At 40.4% G+C, this 18,865-nt stretch overlaps 1 protein-coding gene and 1 long non-coding RNA gene across 6 annotated transcripts in view; one reads left to right on the top strand and one right to left on the bottom strand.

Annotated features, from left to right (window-relative positions):
• pdzd2 (PDZ domain containing 2) overlaps positions 1 to 18,865 on the top strand; it is a 112,681-nt gene that overhangs the window by 63,553 nt on the left and 30,263 nt on the right. For all 3 annotated transcript variants that reach the window (XM_063017505.1, XM_063017507.1, XM_063017506.1), the window contains 9 exons: positions 1,279 to 1,411; positions 4,593 to 4,763; positions 9,935 to 10,034; positions 10,187 to 10,332; positions 11,248 to 11,367; positions 15,826 to 15,940; positions 16,317 to 16,390; positions 17,179 to 17,395; positions 18,228 to 18,345. In XM_063017505.1, coding sequence (XP_062873575.1) covers positions 1,279 to 1,411; positions 4,593 to 4,763; positions 9,935 to 10,034; positions 10,187 to 10,332; positions 11,248 to 11,367; positions 15,826 to 15,940; positions 16,317 to 16,390; positions 17,179 to 17,395; positions 18,228 to 18,345 — 1,194 coding nt within the window. The remainder of the gene's footprint in view (positions 1 to 1,278; positions 1,412 to 4,592; positions 4,764 to 9,934; positions 10,035 to 10,186; positions 10,333 to 11,247; positions 11,368 to 15,825; positions 15,941 to 16,316; positions 16,391 to 17,178; positions 17,396 to 18,227; positions 18,346 to 18,865) is intronic.
• The window catches only part of LOC134335105 (uncharacterized), a 67,873-nt gene continuing 59,125 nt past the window's right edge, over positions 10,118 to 18,865 (bottom strand). For all 3 annotated transcript variants that reach the window (XR_010015542.1, XR_010015544.1, XR_010015543.1), the window contains one exon: positions 10,118 to 10,308. This is a non-coding gene — a long non-coding RNA (uncharacterized LOC134335105). The remainder of the gene's footprint in view (positions 10,309 to 18,865) is intronic.

Genomic DNA, 18,865 nt, shown 5'->3' with positions numbered 1-18,865 from the left:
AAACATAAGATCTCTGATGTTTTCATTATGTTGGGGGTATCTGTAGCTCATTTTAGCACAGGGTGGAAACATTAGTATCATTAGTGGTTTATATTATACTTGCAATGACTTGCCACAACGTTAAAAAAATTCATAGCTCCTATGATCAACCATCAGTATCCAGAGATCAGAAAAGAAGGACCTTATGATTTTGATTAGCTTGTGTTAAGAAGTACAGTGGTACCTTGTAACTCAACGTCCCCTAAACTCAAAATATTCGTCAAGAAATTTGTACTCTTAAACTCAACGTGTTCAGTTTGTTTTTTTAAAATGAATTTATTTAATTTGAATATAGTTGCTTTGGATAAAAGCGTCTGCTGAATGCCGAAAATGTAAATGTTTCAGATCAAACTACTTTTAATATAAGAAAATGCTTTTTTCAAATGATGGTTTATTGAAAAATGGCTCTTTGAAAAAAAAGTATTGCCTACTTAGCTAATAATTGATAGATAATTGGGTTCAGTTGGGTTCAGTTTCCCTACTCACACCCCGGCATCATGACTTCCATATGTGCTGTATCTAAACATCACTTAAATAGAAACTGTCTGGCAATGTGAACAGCCTAGAGGTCTCAAAAGCAGCTTGCTAGACAGATGATGTTTAATGAGATTTAAGTACAGATGTAAAACCAAGTCATTGAAATCTGCCTAAAATCTGTCTAAAAAGGGTTACACAGCCATTGATAAGGCTTTGGGACTCCAGTGAACAACAGCAATAGCCATTCACCAGTGGAGAAAACTTGGAACAGTGGTAAAGGCACAAACCATTGCTGAACAAAAAGAACACAAAGTCTTGTCTAAGATTTTGCAAAACGCATCTAAATGACCCCCAAGACCCGTTATATCTGGCATAAAGCAAACACTGCATTCCATCATAAGAACAGGATGCCAGGTGCCATGCCAGGCAGGACTTTACATGGGTAGTTTACATTCAAAACCCTTTAATGAAGTTAAATTAAAACAATTCTCCAAACAACAGTTGGGCCGGAATTTATCAACAGTAATGTTAAAGATTTGTCCCAAGTTATCGCAAACGTTTGATAACAGTTGTTACAGATGGGGGCAAATACTTTTTTTATAGCTCTGTATGTAGTGGAATCTAGCAGCTGTAAATCTCAAATGATACAAGAACAAATGATAGAATTCTGTACCTTAAAGTAACATTAGCTGTGCATCAAACTGGTTAAAACGAATCAATTAAAATAATCAGTTATTAATAATACGTTTCTTTTTGTTTAAGGGATGGACGATTGAAGACAGGAGATGAGCTGCTGATGATCAACGGTCACTCTTTGGTTGGCCTCTCGCATCAGGAGGCAGTTGCTGTCCTCCGTTCTGCTGCAGGGCTTGTGGAGCTGGTGGTGGCCAGCAGGGTACGTTTGATCAGAACAAAAAGAAATTCTTTTATTTTATTATTAATCAGGGATGTTAGACTATCCAAATGCTTAAGAAAGTCTAAATAAATTAAGCAAATGAGATATTTTTATTTATTAAGTATTATCAAGGATTACTTGCTAGTAACAGCACTGTGGCATGTCAGGAAAGTGTAAAACTATATTTTTAATGCTTTTTTAATAACACTTAAGTAAATAAATACAGCATCCACATGATTGTATCAGCTCTGAGATTAATATGACAAAAACAAGATTTTCAGTCCAGTGCTCAGTGGTAGGTGCCAATTCAGGTGCTATCTTCATTATTTATTTATTTTATTAGGATTACCGTCATGTTTTACACACTTTGGTTACATTAATGACAGGACAGGTTGTTACTGGCCACACAAGACTCATCAGCCCAAGTTTAATGTCAGACACAGTCATGGACAATTTAGTATCCCCAATTCGGAGGAGGAAACCAGAGCTCCTGGGGGAAACCCACACAGACACAGGGAGAACATGCAAACTCCACACAGAAAGGACCCAGACGGCTCCACCTGGGAATCAAACCCAGGACCTTCTAGTTGTGAGGGAACAGTGCTATCCACTGAGCCACCGTGCCGCCCTGTTCTCTTCATTAAAATAAATACTTCCTCTGCTCTATGCAAGTGCTCAAGTGGATCAGTGATTCAAGTGAATTGATTCCTTTTCCAAGCGAGTTGCACTAAATGAGGCAGCGACTTGATTCTGCTGAATCTTGTGTCTTTACATTTAGTTGGAATTTAAATGAGAAGCATCAGTCTGCATTCTGAGGGACCAAGTACCTAATTTGTTGTATTTGGTAGCACAATCTCTCCTCTTTAATTTTAGCTGTTTTGGGTTTGCCGGCAGACTTCTTTTCCTTTGGTTCGTTTCTCAGCTTTTGTCGCTCAGCTTCTTCGTTTTTTTTTGTTGAGCAGCCAGTTTGTGTACGATGTAGAGTGCTCGTTCTCGACCCTCTACAGCCACGGACCGGTTTCATACAAGATAGAATTTCACTGACCAGCGGGGGCGGGGGGGTCTAAAATAGAATAACTATAGAATTGAAAATTAGTGTTACCGAAGTGCTTCCATAGTAAAAGTTTTTCGATGCAATGAGACGCTGCTCCCACCTAGTGGTGATTGGAGACAATAAAACCCGAGGAGTTTTAATTGGAAATATAATTGGTCTTGTAGCAATCTCTAATTATTTATTCTTTCTGTGTGGCCCGGTAATAAATGACCCACAGACCGGTACCGGTCTGCAGCCTGGTGGTTGGGGACCACTGCTCTACAGCCTAGCATCAAATTAGCACTTGGGTCCTGAATTAGGTCATCGGTGTGTCACCCTACAACACCACCATGTCTTTATATAAAGGACAATAGTGCAAAACACATAAGCTGAAAAATACAAAGGTGCACAGACAGTTAATACAGAATATGTGCAGGGTCAGAGGTAGTATTAAAGTGTACATTATATTAGATATAAATATGTAGTCTTAGCGACTGCTGCTTAGCTGTTTTGTGTGCATTCATTGGTAGTGTTCAGTATGTAGAGGTAAACCAGGTCAAGTGTGCAAATTAAGTAAGTATTGTAAACAGTGTAAATACAGTGTCACAGTTGTTATATTTTCAAAGTGTACAGTACAGGTATATGAGCATTAGCAGTACAATAGTATAAAAACCACTGCTGCTGTCAGCACTATTCTCTTGTTATAGAACCAGCTGGATGGCAAAAGCAGTGCTAGTACTACCCAAAAATTAAGTGTAGTCAAAATACAACTACAGACCATGCCAAAAGAGTTGAAAAGAAAGGTTCTTAGTGAGGAAAAGAAGGGTTCAATACTAGCTGTACTGGCAGAGGGATACAGTGAGCGTCAGGTTGCTGAAAATTTCAAAAACAGCGGTTCATAAGAACAAGGTCAAGCAGCAAACACATGGGAACAACAAAGCTACAGACTGGCAGAGGGCGAAAGTCAAGCGTCAAGTTACCCAACAGTAATGTAAAAGACTGGTGGAAAGCATGCCAAGACGCATGAAAGCTGTGATTAAAAATCAGGGTTATTCTACGAAATATTGATTTCTGGACTCCTCCTAAGTTGTAATATTAGTACTGTGTTGTTTAAAAATGAATATGAGCTTGTTTTCTTTGCATTGTGTTCTGAATTTTTTGTAACTGTTTTGTTATTTTGACCATTAGTCATTTTCTAAATGAAAAGATGCTCTAAAATACAATATTTTTATCTGGAATTTGGGAGAAATGTTTCCAGTAGTTTATAGAATAAAACAACACTGCTCATTTTGGTTAAACACAAATTGTAAAACTAGAGAAACTAATAATTTTGAAGTGGTTTCTTATTTTTTCCAGAGCTGTAAGTGCGTACAGTTAACTTAATGCTGCTAAATTAGTCTGAGATGTCGCATGCTTTGTGACATTATCATGGTGGAAGTAGATAATATAAAATGGATAAGAGTGGCCGGAAATGGTCAAAAACTATACCAAACACAACCTATATCTTTGGCATTCAAACAGTGCTTGATTGGTAGTAGGGACCCCATTATGTGTCTGGCAGCATAAACTGTTAACCCTTGATGCACAACCTGGGTCAAAAGTGACCCAACTGAGTTTTTATTTTCTATATCTTTGCAATAAAATAATTTCGTCATTCAAGCTTCCATGAATTTTTCAGTTAACTTGTTTTTGATCATCACAAATCCTTATTTCAGTTTTATATTTTTTGCTTTTTTAATAAAAATCATTTTTGTATCACTACCCTTCTAATGCACAACATGGGTCAAAAATACTATGGAATTTGACAGGAACTACTGACATTTGTAAGTGTTTGTAGTCAGAAACATATTTACTGATCTTTTGAAAGACAACCAAAGATTAGGCTCTTGAATTCTAGTATAGATAGCTTTTATTAGCTAAGACAGTAAATACATGAATAACTGACAAATGTGCATATGAAAATATTCTTGAATGGATGAATATGGGTCATTTTTGACCCATGTTGTGCATTAGAAGGGGTTTGCTTAGCTTGTGCATCAAAGGGTTAAGCATAAAAATTGTAAACTGTTAGCATAAAAATGTGGTGTTGCATATTTAACCATATTTTTTAAACTTCCCTTTGCTTTCCAATTTCTCTGCTACGTCCAGAATGAATCTGAAGTGGACTTCCACAAGTACCCATCGAGCAGCCTGCCTGATCTAGTGAGCACATGCTCAGCTCAGAGCTCTCCACCCTCCCCGGGGGACGAGAAAGATAACATGGTGCCGGACGCGGAGGACATGAGGGCCAGCAGCCTCTCGTTGCCCACACATGACTCGGTACGTGCGACAAGGGGCCTATCTTCTTCTTCTATCTGATCTAGCATTCCCTCACTCACATACAGACTGTTCAGCTGTGATCTTGTGTATGTGCGTCTGTAAACATTACCGCGGTTCAGTGCTTTTGCAGTACAAATGTCGTGGGACTGCACTTATGTTTGTTTACTGTGGCTATAACAGCTTTAAAAATTGTCCACCATGTCAGTTTAAAGTGAAGAGAAAACATGAAATGCTTCTGTACCATTTACTACCGTGAGGGATGTTTTCATGACCCAGAGATCTAAAAAATAAAATAGGAATAAAGTATTTTACACAAACAAGCAGAAGCACATCATCAACCAAGTTAATCTAAATTTAAATTACATTCGGAGCTCTGACTGGTGTAAGATTACAGCTTCGTCTCTAATGATGTAACAATATACTGTGGACAGTCCAAGAATGCAAATTCACATCACATTTGTTGATAATCACCTTTGTAAATAATTTGTAGATCAGCTTTTTCAATTTAAAACCCCATTTCTAAAATGCAATAACAAGAATCTGCGATTTATTAATTATAATGAACCTTTATTCAACTAAAATAAAGTTTTTCTCCCGATTTTTACCTAATTGCGTTATGTTTCCTTTCTACTGGTGCTGACCCCCGCCCCGATTGAGGAGAGCAAACTGACACGCCCCCTCCGACACATGCCCAGTACCTGACTGCATCTTGTCACCTGCACAAGGCGTTTGTATGCAAATCAGCCTTGTGCACGGAGAGCCACACCCTGATCACATCATCCCTCAACTCTGTGCAGACACCATCAATCAGCCAGAAGAGGTTGTAACTGCATCAGTCATGAGGTCCCTGTCTGGCTCCCTCCCTGTATGAACAACAGCCAAACTTCATATGTTCATATAGCCGTCCAGCCGGATGGCAGAGCTGAGATTCAATAAGAAAAGACTTTTAATGTTTCAGCTGACCAGCATTACTGGAAAATAGGAGTGAAAAGTTTAAAAAATAAAAAATAAAAAATTAGTTCACAAGCAAATGTTGGTCCTGTCCTGCTACATTGTGCCAGAGTTTGTGAGAGGAAAAAAAAAGAACTTTCTCCATCTATCATACATAAAACTGTGAAAAGATCCAGGGAATTTGGATTGATCTTAGTTAATGTAGGGCAAGGCCAGGCAGCACTCTCAAAAGTACCTGACGTTTGAGCCTTCAGTTGGCAATGGATGAAAAACTCTTAGGGACATAGGCTCAGAAGTACTTTGGAAAACTGTACTTTACTTAACACAGCTCACCGCTGTTTAAAACTCATGCTGCTGAGTTTCTGGGCCCAAGCTCATCTCAGATGCACTGAAAGTCCACGTGGCAGTAAAAGATGCAACATCTGTCATTGCATGTGGACACCTCAGCGCCTGCCATCAAGGCAACGTCTTTTCCTGGGAAATCCCTAATTGTTTCAGCAAGATAATTCCAGGCCTGATTCTGCACGTGCTACAAATGGCACTCGGGCAGAGAGCCTTCTATCACAAATCACTCCTGGCACTCTGTGCAATACACTCCACCCTGCCTGCACTCTTGTCTTCACCTCTCGAACACACTCTAGTGTGTGTGTCCCTAAAACTGCTTTTTGGGTTGAATGTTGTGCCTAAAACCATTCTTTATTTTGACAGTTTGATAACACTGGATAAAATTCCTTACTTCTTATTACTGGTGTACTGCCAAATGTATTGTGTGTATAAAGGTACAGCCTGTAAGAAGTGTCCCTGTAAAGAGGGGGCACACATTTCACCATCAGGTGTGTGTTACATTTCTGATACACTTAACACATTTTTTATATTTTTGAAGACACGTTTGAAAACAGGAACTGTTCCAACAAGACGGAAAAAAACTTGTGGTTATAGTTGTAGTTCATTGTTTGTTAAAGAATACTGGAACATTTCCAGTGCAAACAGAAATGCTACATGTATCATTTCTACTACTGGCAACAACATCATTGTGAAGTTTATTATGTGAATTGCCTCAGATGAACTTTGCTTTATTATTTGTTCAGACTTTTAACAATCTTGTATTTAGTTTTTAATGATGCCAGGGTAATATGTTGAACATGTAGAGAGCATCTGACTGTGTAAACCACAACAGTAAAACACACTAGCACACCAGAGCTGACATTTCGATCACGACGGTTCAAAACCCAGCTCTGCCATGTGGCTGGGCTCGTACATGAACATCCATTGCCTGTGGTTCATACAGTGAGGGAGCTGGACAAGGACTTCTAACTGAGGCAATTGCGACGTCTACTAACTGATTGATGGCGCCTGCATAGAGCCGAGGAATAATGCTTTAATCAGGGTGTGGCTCTCCGTACACGAAGCTGATCTGCATATGAACTCACCTTGTGCAGGTGAAAAGATGCAGTCGGCTACTAGTCGGAGGGGGCATGTGTCAGTCTCGCTCTCTTCAACCAGTATAGAGGAAGCATAACGCAACTGGGTAATTGGAAACACTAAAACGTTAGGCGAAAAGGGGGAGAAATGCATAAACAATATATATATATATATATATATATATATATATATATATATATATATATATATATATATATATATATATATATATATATACAGGGGTTGGACAAAATAACTGAAACACCTGTCATTTTAGTGTGGGAGGTTTCATGGCTAAATTGGACCAGTCTGGTGGCCAATCTTCATTAATTGCACATTGCACCAGTAAGAGCAGAGTGTGAAGGTTCAATTAGCAGGGTAAGAGCACAGTTTTGCTCAAAATATTGCAATGCACACAACATTATGGGTGACATACCAGAGTTCAAAAGAGGACAAATTGTTGGTGCACGTCTTGCTGGCGCATCTGTGACCAAGACAGCAAGTCTTTGTGATGTATCAAGAGCCACGGTATCCAGGGTAATGTCAGCATACCACCAAGAAGGACAAACCACATCCAACAGGATTAACTGTGGACGCAAGAGGAAGCTGTCTGAAAGGGATGTTCGGGTGCTAACCCGGATTGTATCCAAAAAACATAAAACCACGGCTGCCCAAATCACGGCAGAATTAAATGTGCACCTCAACTCTCCTGTTTCCACCAGAACTGTCCGTCGGGAGCTCCACAGGGTCGATATACACGGCCGGGCTGCTATAGCCAAACCTTTGGTCGCTCGTGCCAATGCCAAACGTCGGTTTCAATGGTGCAAGGAGCGCAAATCTTGGGCTGTGGACAATGTTTAACATGTATTGTTCTCTGATGAGTCCACCTTTACTGTTTTCCCCACATCCGGGAGAGTTACGGTGTGGAGAAGCCCCAAAGAAGCGTACCACCCAGACTGTTGCATGCCCACAGTGAAGCATGGGGGTGGATCAGTGATGGTTTGGGCCGCCATATCATGGCATTCCCTTGGCCCAATACTTGTGCTAGATGGGCGCGTCACTGCCAAGGACTACCGAACCATTCTGGAGGACCATGTGCATCCAATGGCGGTGCCGTGTATCAGGATGACAATGCACCAATACACACAGCAAGACTGGTGAAAGATTGGTTTGATGAACATGAAAGTGAAGTTGAACATCTCCCATGGCCTGCACAGTCACCAGATCTAAATATTATTGAGCCACTTTGGGGTGTTTTGGAGAAGCGAGTCAGGAAACGTTTTCCTCCACCAGCATCACGTAGTGACCTGGCCACTATCCTGCAAGAAGAATGGCTTAAAATCCCTCTGACCACTGTGCAGGACTTGTATATGTCATTTCCAAGACGGATTGACGCTGTATTGGCCGCAAAAGGAGGCCCTACACCGTACTAATAAATTATTGTGGTCTAAAACCAGGTGTTTCAGTTATTTTGTCCAACCCCTGTATATATATATATATATATATATATATATATATATATATATATATATAAATTTACACTGAAATGGTAACAGATGAGGGTAGCTTAATAGACAGTAGATGATGGTGGTCAGATGAGTCCACAAGTCAGTGCAAAAATGTAAACATCTGTTATGGTATGGGGCAATCAGTGCCAAAGGCATGGATGACTTGCACATGTGTGAGGGTACTATCAACCTAGACGCGTATATTTGGATCTTACAGACATTCGTTGCCATCAAGGCCGTCAGACGTCTTGATTATTTCATCAAAACAACGGCAGATCTCATTCTGCACACGCTATAACAGCTTTGCTTTGTAAATACAAAGAGTGTATGTGCTTGTTTGACCTTCCTGCAGTCCAGATCTGCCTCCAGTTAAAAATGTCTGGCACATAATGAAGACAACGAATCACTATGGTGACCATCGACTGTTGAGCAGCTGAAGAGGATGGGCAAAAATTTCACCTGCACAACTGGAACATTTAGTGTCCTCAGTTCCTAAACCATTAAAAAGTCTCATTAATAGGAAAGTTGATTGACCACAGTGGCAAACATGTATCTGTCCCAACTTTTTTGTGGGGTGTATTGCAGGCATCGACTTTTAATTTTATTTATATGTACAGAATAAAGTTACGTTATTCTGTGAAAAAATTTACAATTTTCTTTGTTTTTTAAAGGTACAAGAAAATGAACAAATCAGAAATTACACCGATGAGGCATAACATTGTGACCACTGACAGATGAAGTGAATAACACTGATTATCTCTTCATCACGGCACCTGTTAGTGGGTGGGATATATTAGGCAGCAAGTGAACATTTTATCCTCAAAGTTGATGTTAGAAGCAGGAAAAATGGGCGAGCATAAGGATTTGAGCGAGTTTGACAAGGGCCAAATTGTGATGGCTAGACGACTGGGTCAGAGCATCTCCAAAACTGCAGCTCTTGTGTGGTGTTCCCGGTCTGCAGTGGTCAGTATCTATCAAAAGTGGTCCAAGGAAGGAACCATGGGCGGCCAAGGCTCATTGATGCACGTGGGGAGCAAAGGTTGGACCGTGTGGTCTGATCCAACAGACGAGCTACTGTAGCTCAAATTGGTTCATAAGTTAATGCTGGTTTTGATAGAAAGGTGTCAGAATACACAGTTTGTTGTGTATGGAGCTTTAAAGGTAGACCAACACGATATTAGAAAGGTGGTCATAATGTTATGCCTCATCAGTGTATATAGCAGTTCTTTTTTTCCCCTTGTAAGTTTACAGCTGGAACAGTTTACACTCATTTCTTCTGTCCTGATTCAGTTCACAGAGCTGGATAAGCTGGATGAGCATAGTCGAACTGAAGGACCCAAAGGCTGCTGCCGCAGTCCGACGCCTATGAAATTTCGCAGCCGATCTCAAGGTCAATATTGTTGGCTAATTTAGTATTAAATTTTATGCTTTTTATTGTTGCATGTCTCAACTCCACATACTTTAAGACTCTGTATTTATATCCAGAAGATGATGTATCATCTGTAAATGTAAATTTTTTATTAATGATATTGGTGTAATCAGGTGGCAGCCGTCTGGAGTCTGTTGGAGAAGACGATGAATTAATAGTTGAAAATGGTGAAGCAGGAGGTGCTGCAGCAGACAAACCGGCACATGGTGGACGGAAACATTCCCTCCCACAGCAGCTGGACACAGTAGGAATCCGACATGTAAGTTCATTTACATATTCTTCTTTATAATAATAATAATAATAATAATAAAAATCTATACATGGGGTAAATTACACTAGTTCACCCCACTACCTCTTTCAGACAGAGACGCTCATTCAGGCCACTGTACTTTTTCTAGTTTTTAATGGATCATTCACGGTCTGTCTGAAAACCTAGTGAGCTGCCTTGCTGCCTACTGCCTACCTGGGCAGCTGCCTAAGTAGAGTGGATTTCAATAAGACATCAAACTCATAAGGCAGATTATTTAGACGCACTACTATTATTATGTATTATGGCGATTACGTCACCACAGTTTTTAATTACTAATCTAATACAGTTAGCCTCAAGCCATTCAAACCACCCTGTTAGCATGCCAGCTAACATCTCAATTTGCAACTAAATGACACTTGTGCACCTTTATACAAATTATAAATCAGTAAGACTTTATTTACATTTGAAAAGAACTCCATTAGTTGCTTCGCATTCGTCCTCCATATTTGTCATTTTTTGGTGAGAAAAGTTGTGCAGCACTGTATGCTGGGATTGCCTTCAGTGCTAATAAAGCATCAGATGCTCCCTCGCTATTCAGTCAGATTATCGCTTAGAATTAAGGCACCTTAGTAGGCAGCATTTTATGGTATCTAAGAATTTAGACATGCCCTCTTCTCTGTAGTGTAGTATGATGTAAAATGCGTCTGTGTAGAAAGATCACTAGGTTTTCGGACAGACCCTCAGTCTGTGTCAAAACAGGCTTTGTATTACAGTTCTGTAACTAATTGTATTATTAAAAGGCTTTAAACTGGCTTAAGTTAGTTTTTATTGATGTCTGTTTTCTCCGTTTACTACTCTGAGCAGAAAGCACGTCTGCTAATTACCATTACTGTTTATTCATGCTTTCTTTGTTCTCTTCCTCAGGAGTATCAAATCGTGAAGAAATCAACACGTTCCCTAAGTACTGTTCAAGTGGAATCACCATGGCGACTGGCCCAGCCGTCTATTATCTCCAACATCGTCCTGATGAAAGGACATGGAAAGGTGAGTGGCCACTCTGAACAACAGACGCCACTTCATCATAACAGACACACTCTGTTCTATGGGATCAGGTCATAAATCATACAAGAGCCAGGATTTATTACATATGTATGATGCTTTGGCGTCGTTTTATTTATGTAAGTTTTATAAGGTGCCTCGGTTATAGACCGTTTCAAATGAATATTCACGAGTCCAGGAAGTGACGTAGATGTTCCTAAAACGCTTCCGCTTGGTGGTAAACAGCGCTCAGAACAATAACGATTGACCACAACTGCTTTAATTCTTTTGCGCTGGTTCAGTTGTCATTTATTGACAGTATGTCTAAATTAAAGTTAGGACCATATTGTTCGGTTGGCGGATGTTCCCTCAGGCCAGGTACAAACTTGCTTTCAGAAATTAAGGTGAACAGATTTCCAAAAGAACGCACAGTGAAACGCTTGGATTGCTGCTGTAAATAGAGACGGCTGGATACCCACCATCAACTCTTATAATAAATGTAATATATATTATTTCATAATAAAATATTGTAAACATTGTCTTGTCCCTGACGTTTAGCTTAAGTGTATTAAAATACGCAGGCGCTTAATATTTGTATTAATAGAACAGAATAAACATAAACCAACATAAGCCTTAAAAAGTTTACATTTTCCTTAGAATACGATGTAAAAGCCATAACTTTATAGGACTATATTTTGGGGAAATGTCACTATATGGAATTATATTAACAGCTTAATTAGCTTAGCTTAATTATTAAATGACACGCAGACCTGTAAAGAAACATGGTTCTACTTTTGTAATACAAAAAGTAAACATTCTATTTATGAATTCATTGTGCTTACTGTAAAATATTTCATGTATTTCCAGTTAGGCTATAAAAAAATCGTTTTAGCATTAGCTAATGTTCTAATTCAGATGAGAAGTAATTCACTGTGGTTTGTCATATTTTTATCATATTATAATGGCTCTTGGCTCAACAGACACAAAAGGGGAGATGACACTAATTATTTTAATAATGAATTGTATGCTTCCAAACTGCGGTATGCTTTCACTGCCTCTCTGGTGTAAACACACTTCGTTTCAACAAGGTAGTGACACACGGCTGGGTCTGTTACCTCAGGCAAAAGTTTTAGGTCAGCGGAAAAACACTGACTTCTTAAATTCTCCTCAAAAGGGGCTGGTAAAGATACTTGATGATCTATCATCATTTCTGCTAATATCGCGTTTCGGGAGACTCGCAAAGTACAATCTCGTCATGTTGACAGCTGGATGGATGTTTAAAAATGGCGCTACCGGAAAAACGAAAGGAACAGACATGCGCAGTAGCGTTGTTATTGTTTACCCTCATTGAAACGGTCTATAGAGTTGTTACGTTTAAAGCTGTTCTATTATAAATAATTTTTTTTAAATGAGGATTTTCTTTCTGGCAGAGGTGGAAAGAGTACTAAAATATTGTACTCAAGTAAAAGTACTATTACTTTAATGAATTTTTACTTAAGTACGAGTAAAATTACTAGTCTAAAAATCTACTCAAGTAAAAAGTAACTCATTTAAAATGTACTCAGAGTAAACGTTACTTAGTTACTTTTTTAACAGCGGGGGAGGGGGGGGGTCTCTCCTGTGTAATGCAAACAGGACAAGTGGGTTTATCTCACAATAAATGCAACATTTAAAACATTTAGGGATGTGTAATGTGTAATTTTAGTACAGAACATCCCATAAAACATTTTCAAACTGTATAACCACTGAAGATGGTATTAATTGTGGATTCTATAGACCAGCCTTCTTTTCATCTCCAACAAATACCAAACAACATCATACTGCAAATCTCATAACTCAACACAAGTCACGGTTACAGGTGTTGTGACTTTCACTAAATGACCCAAAGAAAACCTTCAGGATATAACACAAAACTTTGCCATTCTTTGACATCAGACTATGTTGTCAAATAACGAAACATCAAACTCCAAACATGTTAAACTTTTAAAACCACCCTTCCCTCCCTACTCTATACCTCAGTGGCGTAACTAAGAGCTCATGGGCCCCAGTGCAAAAAGTAATTTTGGGCCCCCCTCATAGATAGATAGATGGACGGACGGACGGACAGACCGACAGACCGATAGATAGATAGATAGTATACTGTATATAGTGTTTTTACTTTTGCTTTCACCGCACTTTACCGCTAGCATTAGCCACTTGCTACTAGAGGGTCGGCTCACCTAGTCGCTGTCCGGTGGGGAAGCTACTGGTTGTTTGCTCCGTGCGGTGGTGGAGGTGTGGGAATAAAAGCACTCGACAAGGTGGAGTCACTTTAACTGTTTAATCAGGACTTCAATGAGCGGTACAACACTTTATACTGCCTAGCTCCGAGTCTCAGATACAAAACTAACTAACCGCAGAACGTCCGAATGCACCTGTATAAACCGGGTGCTGCATTCTGATTGGCTGAGCAGAATGTCACTCACATATCGCCGCTACAATCTTGTAATATAATAACGACCTGGCGAATGCAGCCAATGGGGAGGCAGTGCGGTGGGTTCATGTCGTAAGGCTTTATTTTAACACCAGTTTATTTTCCATAGCAGAGTTCACTGCAGCAGTTTCTCAGACGCGATTTTTTTTTTACTCAGTAACGGATGTTATTTAAAATGTAGAGAATTACAATTCTTAATACAAAACATACTTAAGTAAAAGTAAAATTACTGGTTGTAAAATCTACTTTAAAAAGTACAAGTACACAAAAAAAACTACTCAATTACAATAACGCGAGTAAATGTAATTCGTTACTTTCCACCTCTGCTTTCTGGTCATAGTGTAATACACAGATTAAAACCACCTCCTTGTTTCTACACTCACTGTCCATTTTATCAGCTCCACTTACCATATAGAAGCACTTTGTAGTTTTACAATTACTGACTGTAGTCCATCTGTTTCTCTACATACTTTTTCAACCTGCTGTTACTCTGTTCTTTAATGGTCAGGACCCCCACAGGACCCCCCCACAGAGCAGGTATTATTTAGGTAGTGGATCATTCTCAGCACTGCAGTGACACTGACATGGTGGTGTGTTAGTGTGTGTTGTGCTGGTATGAGTGGATCAGACACAGCAGAGCTGCTGGAGTTTTTAAATACCATGTCCACTCACTGTCCACTATTAGACACTCCTACCAAGTTGGTCCACCTTGTAGATGTAAAGTCAGAGACGATCGCTCATCTATTGCCGCTGTTCGAGTCGGTCATCTTCTAGACCTTCATCAGTGGTCACAGGACGCTGCCCACGGGGTGCTGTTGGCTGGATATCTTTGGTTAATGGACAATTTTCAGTCCAGCAGTGACAGTGAGGTGATTAAAAACTCCAGCAGCATTTCTGTGTCTGATCCACTCATACCAGCACAACACACACTAACACACCACCACCATGTCAGTGTCACTGCAGTGCTGAGAATGATCCACCACCTAAATAATATCTGCTCTGTGGGGGTCCTGACCATTGAAGAACAGCATGAAAGGGGGCTAACAAAGCATGCAGAGAAACAGATGGACTACAGTCAGTATTTGTAGAACTACAAAGTGCTTCTATATGATAAATGGAGCTGATAAAATGGACAGTTTGTGTAGAAACAAGGAGGTGGTTTTAGTGTTATGGCTGATCGGTGTATAATATATTTAATTATGTACCTGTTACAAGCCCAGCTGCCATGCACCTTGATTAGCGGGCTCTGTTAAGGAATCATGTCCTTCTGCTTTTTCAAATATGGCCAGCAGAGGGAGCGTGCAGGCGCAGATGATTGACATGACGATACCTTTTGACTGACAGTCACCTGCACCTTAAGTGTTAATTTGCTCCAGGTGGAAGTGTCTCTATTGATCACGAGTTCTTCCTTACAGATTTGCAGGCTCCTCTATTGGCAACCTGCTTTCTCTGGAACCGTGATACTGACTTTTATCTCTTTCTGGGAGCTCAGCCGGTGTTGTCCTCATTTAGTCATGAGCGAACCGCCCTAAGCGAGCGGCATGACAGCCCTTTTCTGGAGCGGGTCTCACACTAGGACCCATGTTGGTTGGGCTCGGGCTACACCAGGTGGTGGGGTTTGGTGACGCTGGTCTCTTTCTTGGTTGCTGGTGCTCCAAACAGTTCATTTATGCTCGATCCTTTTCTGTCCACTTTTTCCACTGCGGGCTGCAGATGTTTTTGTGTCTATTCTGTAGTTACTTTGTTTCTGTTATTTTGGCCACCACATTTATTTGCACTTAATCCTTTGGCTTTTTAGCCACAGTATTGTTTTACCTTGGTTAAGCATCCTGTAAATTGGGTTCATTTTCAATTCATGCTGGCGCCTTAATGGTGAGGTGCGACCCACCCCATTACAGTATCGTTACTAAAGGGAACTCAGGAGTTTGCGGCAGTGTTAAAGCTCTTTATGCTTGATGCTTTAAGTGCTTTGTGTTTTCCTGTATGACCAGGGTCTGGGCTTTAGTATTGTCGGAGGTCAAGATTCTGCCCGAGGCAGGATGGGAATATTCGTCAAGACCATTTTTCCCAACGGAGCTGCAGCAGCAGATGGTAGACTTAAAGAGGGTGAGTGCTTATATAGCTAATAAGCTTGTTAACCCCTAGATGTATACTGTAGATTGTCAACGAATTTCAAATAGCATAAAATATGGGTACACATTTTATTTAAACACTTAACACTACTTTAAAACAGGGTTTAAATATAAAATAAACCTTATATTCCCAGAACAGTTGTTTATCCATTATTTTACTTTTTTGTGTGTGTGTTTTTTGTGTTATTGTCATTGTAAATTCTGTAAATTTTTTAATTTAGATTTTTTGTAAATTCTAGTTTTTCTTCTTTAAATATTGTTTATAACACTTGAGATTATTGCACCTTAATTTCGTTATACCTGGTATAATGACAATAAAGATATTCTGATTCTGATTCTCACTTTTTCAGGAGATGAGCTATTAGAGGTAAATGGAGAATCTCTTCAAGGCCTCACACATCAGCAGGCCATTCAGACCTTCAAGGTAAAATTCATAGATACTTTGTGACAGATATATCCAAGCAGAGAATTGATAAGAGATTTAGTCCAGATCCTATAAGGTTAATCCTGTTACACTGACTTGGTAAACTGTGGCTATAAAGGGATGCACCAGGTCAGCAACAACCAGACAGACTGTGGCATGCAAACAATTGAGGAGCCCAGTAGATTTTGCATCCGCCACATGCTCCCTCCTACATGTGCGCAGCCTCTCAATCCCTTTTTATTTGTCCATACTTGAGTGGATTTGCACATGAGCTGTACGGAGAGTCACGCACTGCTCTCCACGTTCCTCCACTTCTGTACATGCGCCTTAGGCTTCTAACAAGGGTCCTTACACAGCGTTGAGTGTGAAGACCCCACCTACTTACTAGTCCAGTCTTTCTCACCCAGCAGACTAGTGGCCAATTTTGTCTGCTGCAAGCACTGCCAGTTGTGCCACCGGTAACAGCTGAGACTCAACCTTGCTGGTACGCTAGCGAAATATCCCACTACTTTACCTGGGAAAACTAGCAGCTTCTGACATCTTTGATATGAACATTTACTAAAGCTACTGACCTGTATCTGATTTAATGTTTTGCAATGTGGCCACTTGACTGCCTTGCTGGATAATTACATTAACGGGTGTTGAGTGTGTTTCAGTGCTCATGTGCTTCTGTGTGTGTGTGGTCTGTGTTTCTCAGCATTCTGACACTTTCCCACGATATTAAGGAATGCACTTTACCATGTTTAACACTGATTTCATGTGTAATCTTTCATTCTAATTATGTGCAGCAACTGAAAAAAGGAGTAGTTACACTAACAGTGCGTACACGGCTGAGAAGTCCAAGCCTGACTCCGTGCCCGACACCAACCCTGCTCAGCCGATCCAGTTCACCCAACTCTAACGTCAGTAGTGGCACACCCTTACCTTCAGGCTTTGATGAAGGAGACTACCGCAAAGGACCCGGCCCTAAAGATCGCATCGTTATGGAGGTCACACTTAATAAAGGTAGCTTCTCATTTTTTGTTTTGTCATGTTTATTTGTTCCAGTACTTGTTGGATAGTGGAAAACCAAATGATCTCACATGGAGAACAAAGCAAAACTACTGGTGTGATGTCTGAGATTATTAGATTTTTATTGATTACCAATTAAGGGCGGGGGGTGGTTTTCAATAGCTGCAAGGCACACAGTAACACCCTGGGTGGGGCGCCAGTCCATCGCAGTGCAGACACACATACACACACACATACACACACCCATTCACTTATAGGGCAATTCGGTGTCTCTAATTAACCTGACTGCATGTTTTTGGACTGTGGGAGGAAACCGGAGCTCCCGTAGGAAACCCAAGCAGACACGGGGAAAACATGCAAACTCTGCACAGAAAGGACCCGGACCGCCCCGCCCCGCCTGGGGATCGAACCCAGGACCTTCTTGCTGTGAGGCGAGCCACTGTGCCGCCCTTCTGATCCATCATCACTATGCATTTAGGGTAGTTTAATGCTTGGGTGGATCAGTGGAAAAATTCCGCTAGACCACTACCACAGGAATCGAGGGTTTGAATACAGGGCCTCTGCCCTGAGACTGATTGGCTTCCTCTTTGGGGTGTGTTACCGCATTGCACCAGTGATTCCTGGGAAACCTGACCCACCGCGAAAGATGTTAAATGATAAATGAAAGTTAATCATAAGTCTCAGAACAGGCTTTTAGATTTACTATTACTTGTACTCAGACTCTTTTAAACAAAACATCATGCCTTTCTGCTTGTTTTTAGAAATACTGAAACTGTTTGCACTGGTGGTTGTAACATTATAATGTGTGTGTGTGTGTGTGTGTCAGAGCCCGGTGTGGGGTTGGGGATTGGTGCCTGCTGTTTAACGCTAGAGAACAGTGCTCCTGGGATCTACATTCACAGTTTGGCTCCAGGATCCGTCGCCAAGATGGATGGCAGACTCAGGTATTACAAGGCAAATGAACTGAACCTAGTTACAGTAACTTGCTCACGTAGATCAGTTCTTCTTTTCAGAGCTTGTTTCATATGTGAAGCTGAATCACTGAAATTAATGTCTTGTCATTAGTGAATAATCATTAGAGGTAGAAACAACTTCCAATCTTTCTCACATACATGTTTAATATCACAAACAAATATTATTATATTGTATTGTATTATACACCGATCAGCCATAGCATTAAAACCACACTCACTGTCCATTTTATCAGCTCAGCTTACCATATAGAAGCACTTTGTAGTTCTACAATTACTGACTGTAGTCCATCTGTTTCTCTGCATGCTTTGTTAGCCCCCTTTCACCCTGTTCTTCAATGGTCTGTAATACCACAGAGTAGGTATTATTTGGGTGGTGGATCATTCTCAGCACTGCAGTGACACTGACATGGTGGTGGTGTGTTAGTGTGTGTTGTGCTGGTATGAGTGGATAAGACACAGCAGCGCTGATGGAGTTTTTAAACACCTCACT

Source organism: Trichomycterus rosablanca, chromosome 21 (assembly GCF_030014385.1).
Source record: "Trichomycterus rosablanca isolate fTriRos1 chromosome 21, fTriRos1.hap1, whole genome shotgun sequence".
NCBI lineage: Eukaryota > Metazoa > Chordata > Actinopteri > Siluriformes > Trichomycteridae > Trichomycterus > Trichomycterus rosablanca.
This window is presented reverse-complemented; position numbering and strand designations above follow the sequence as displayed.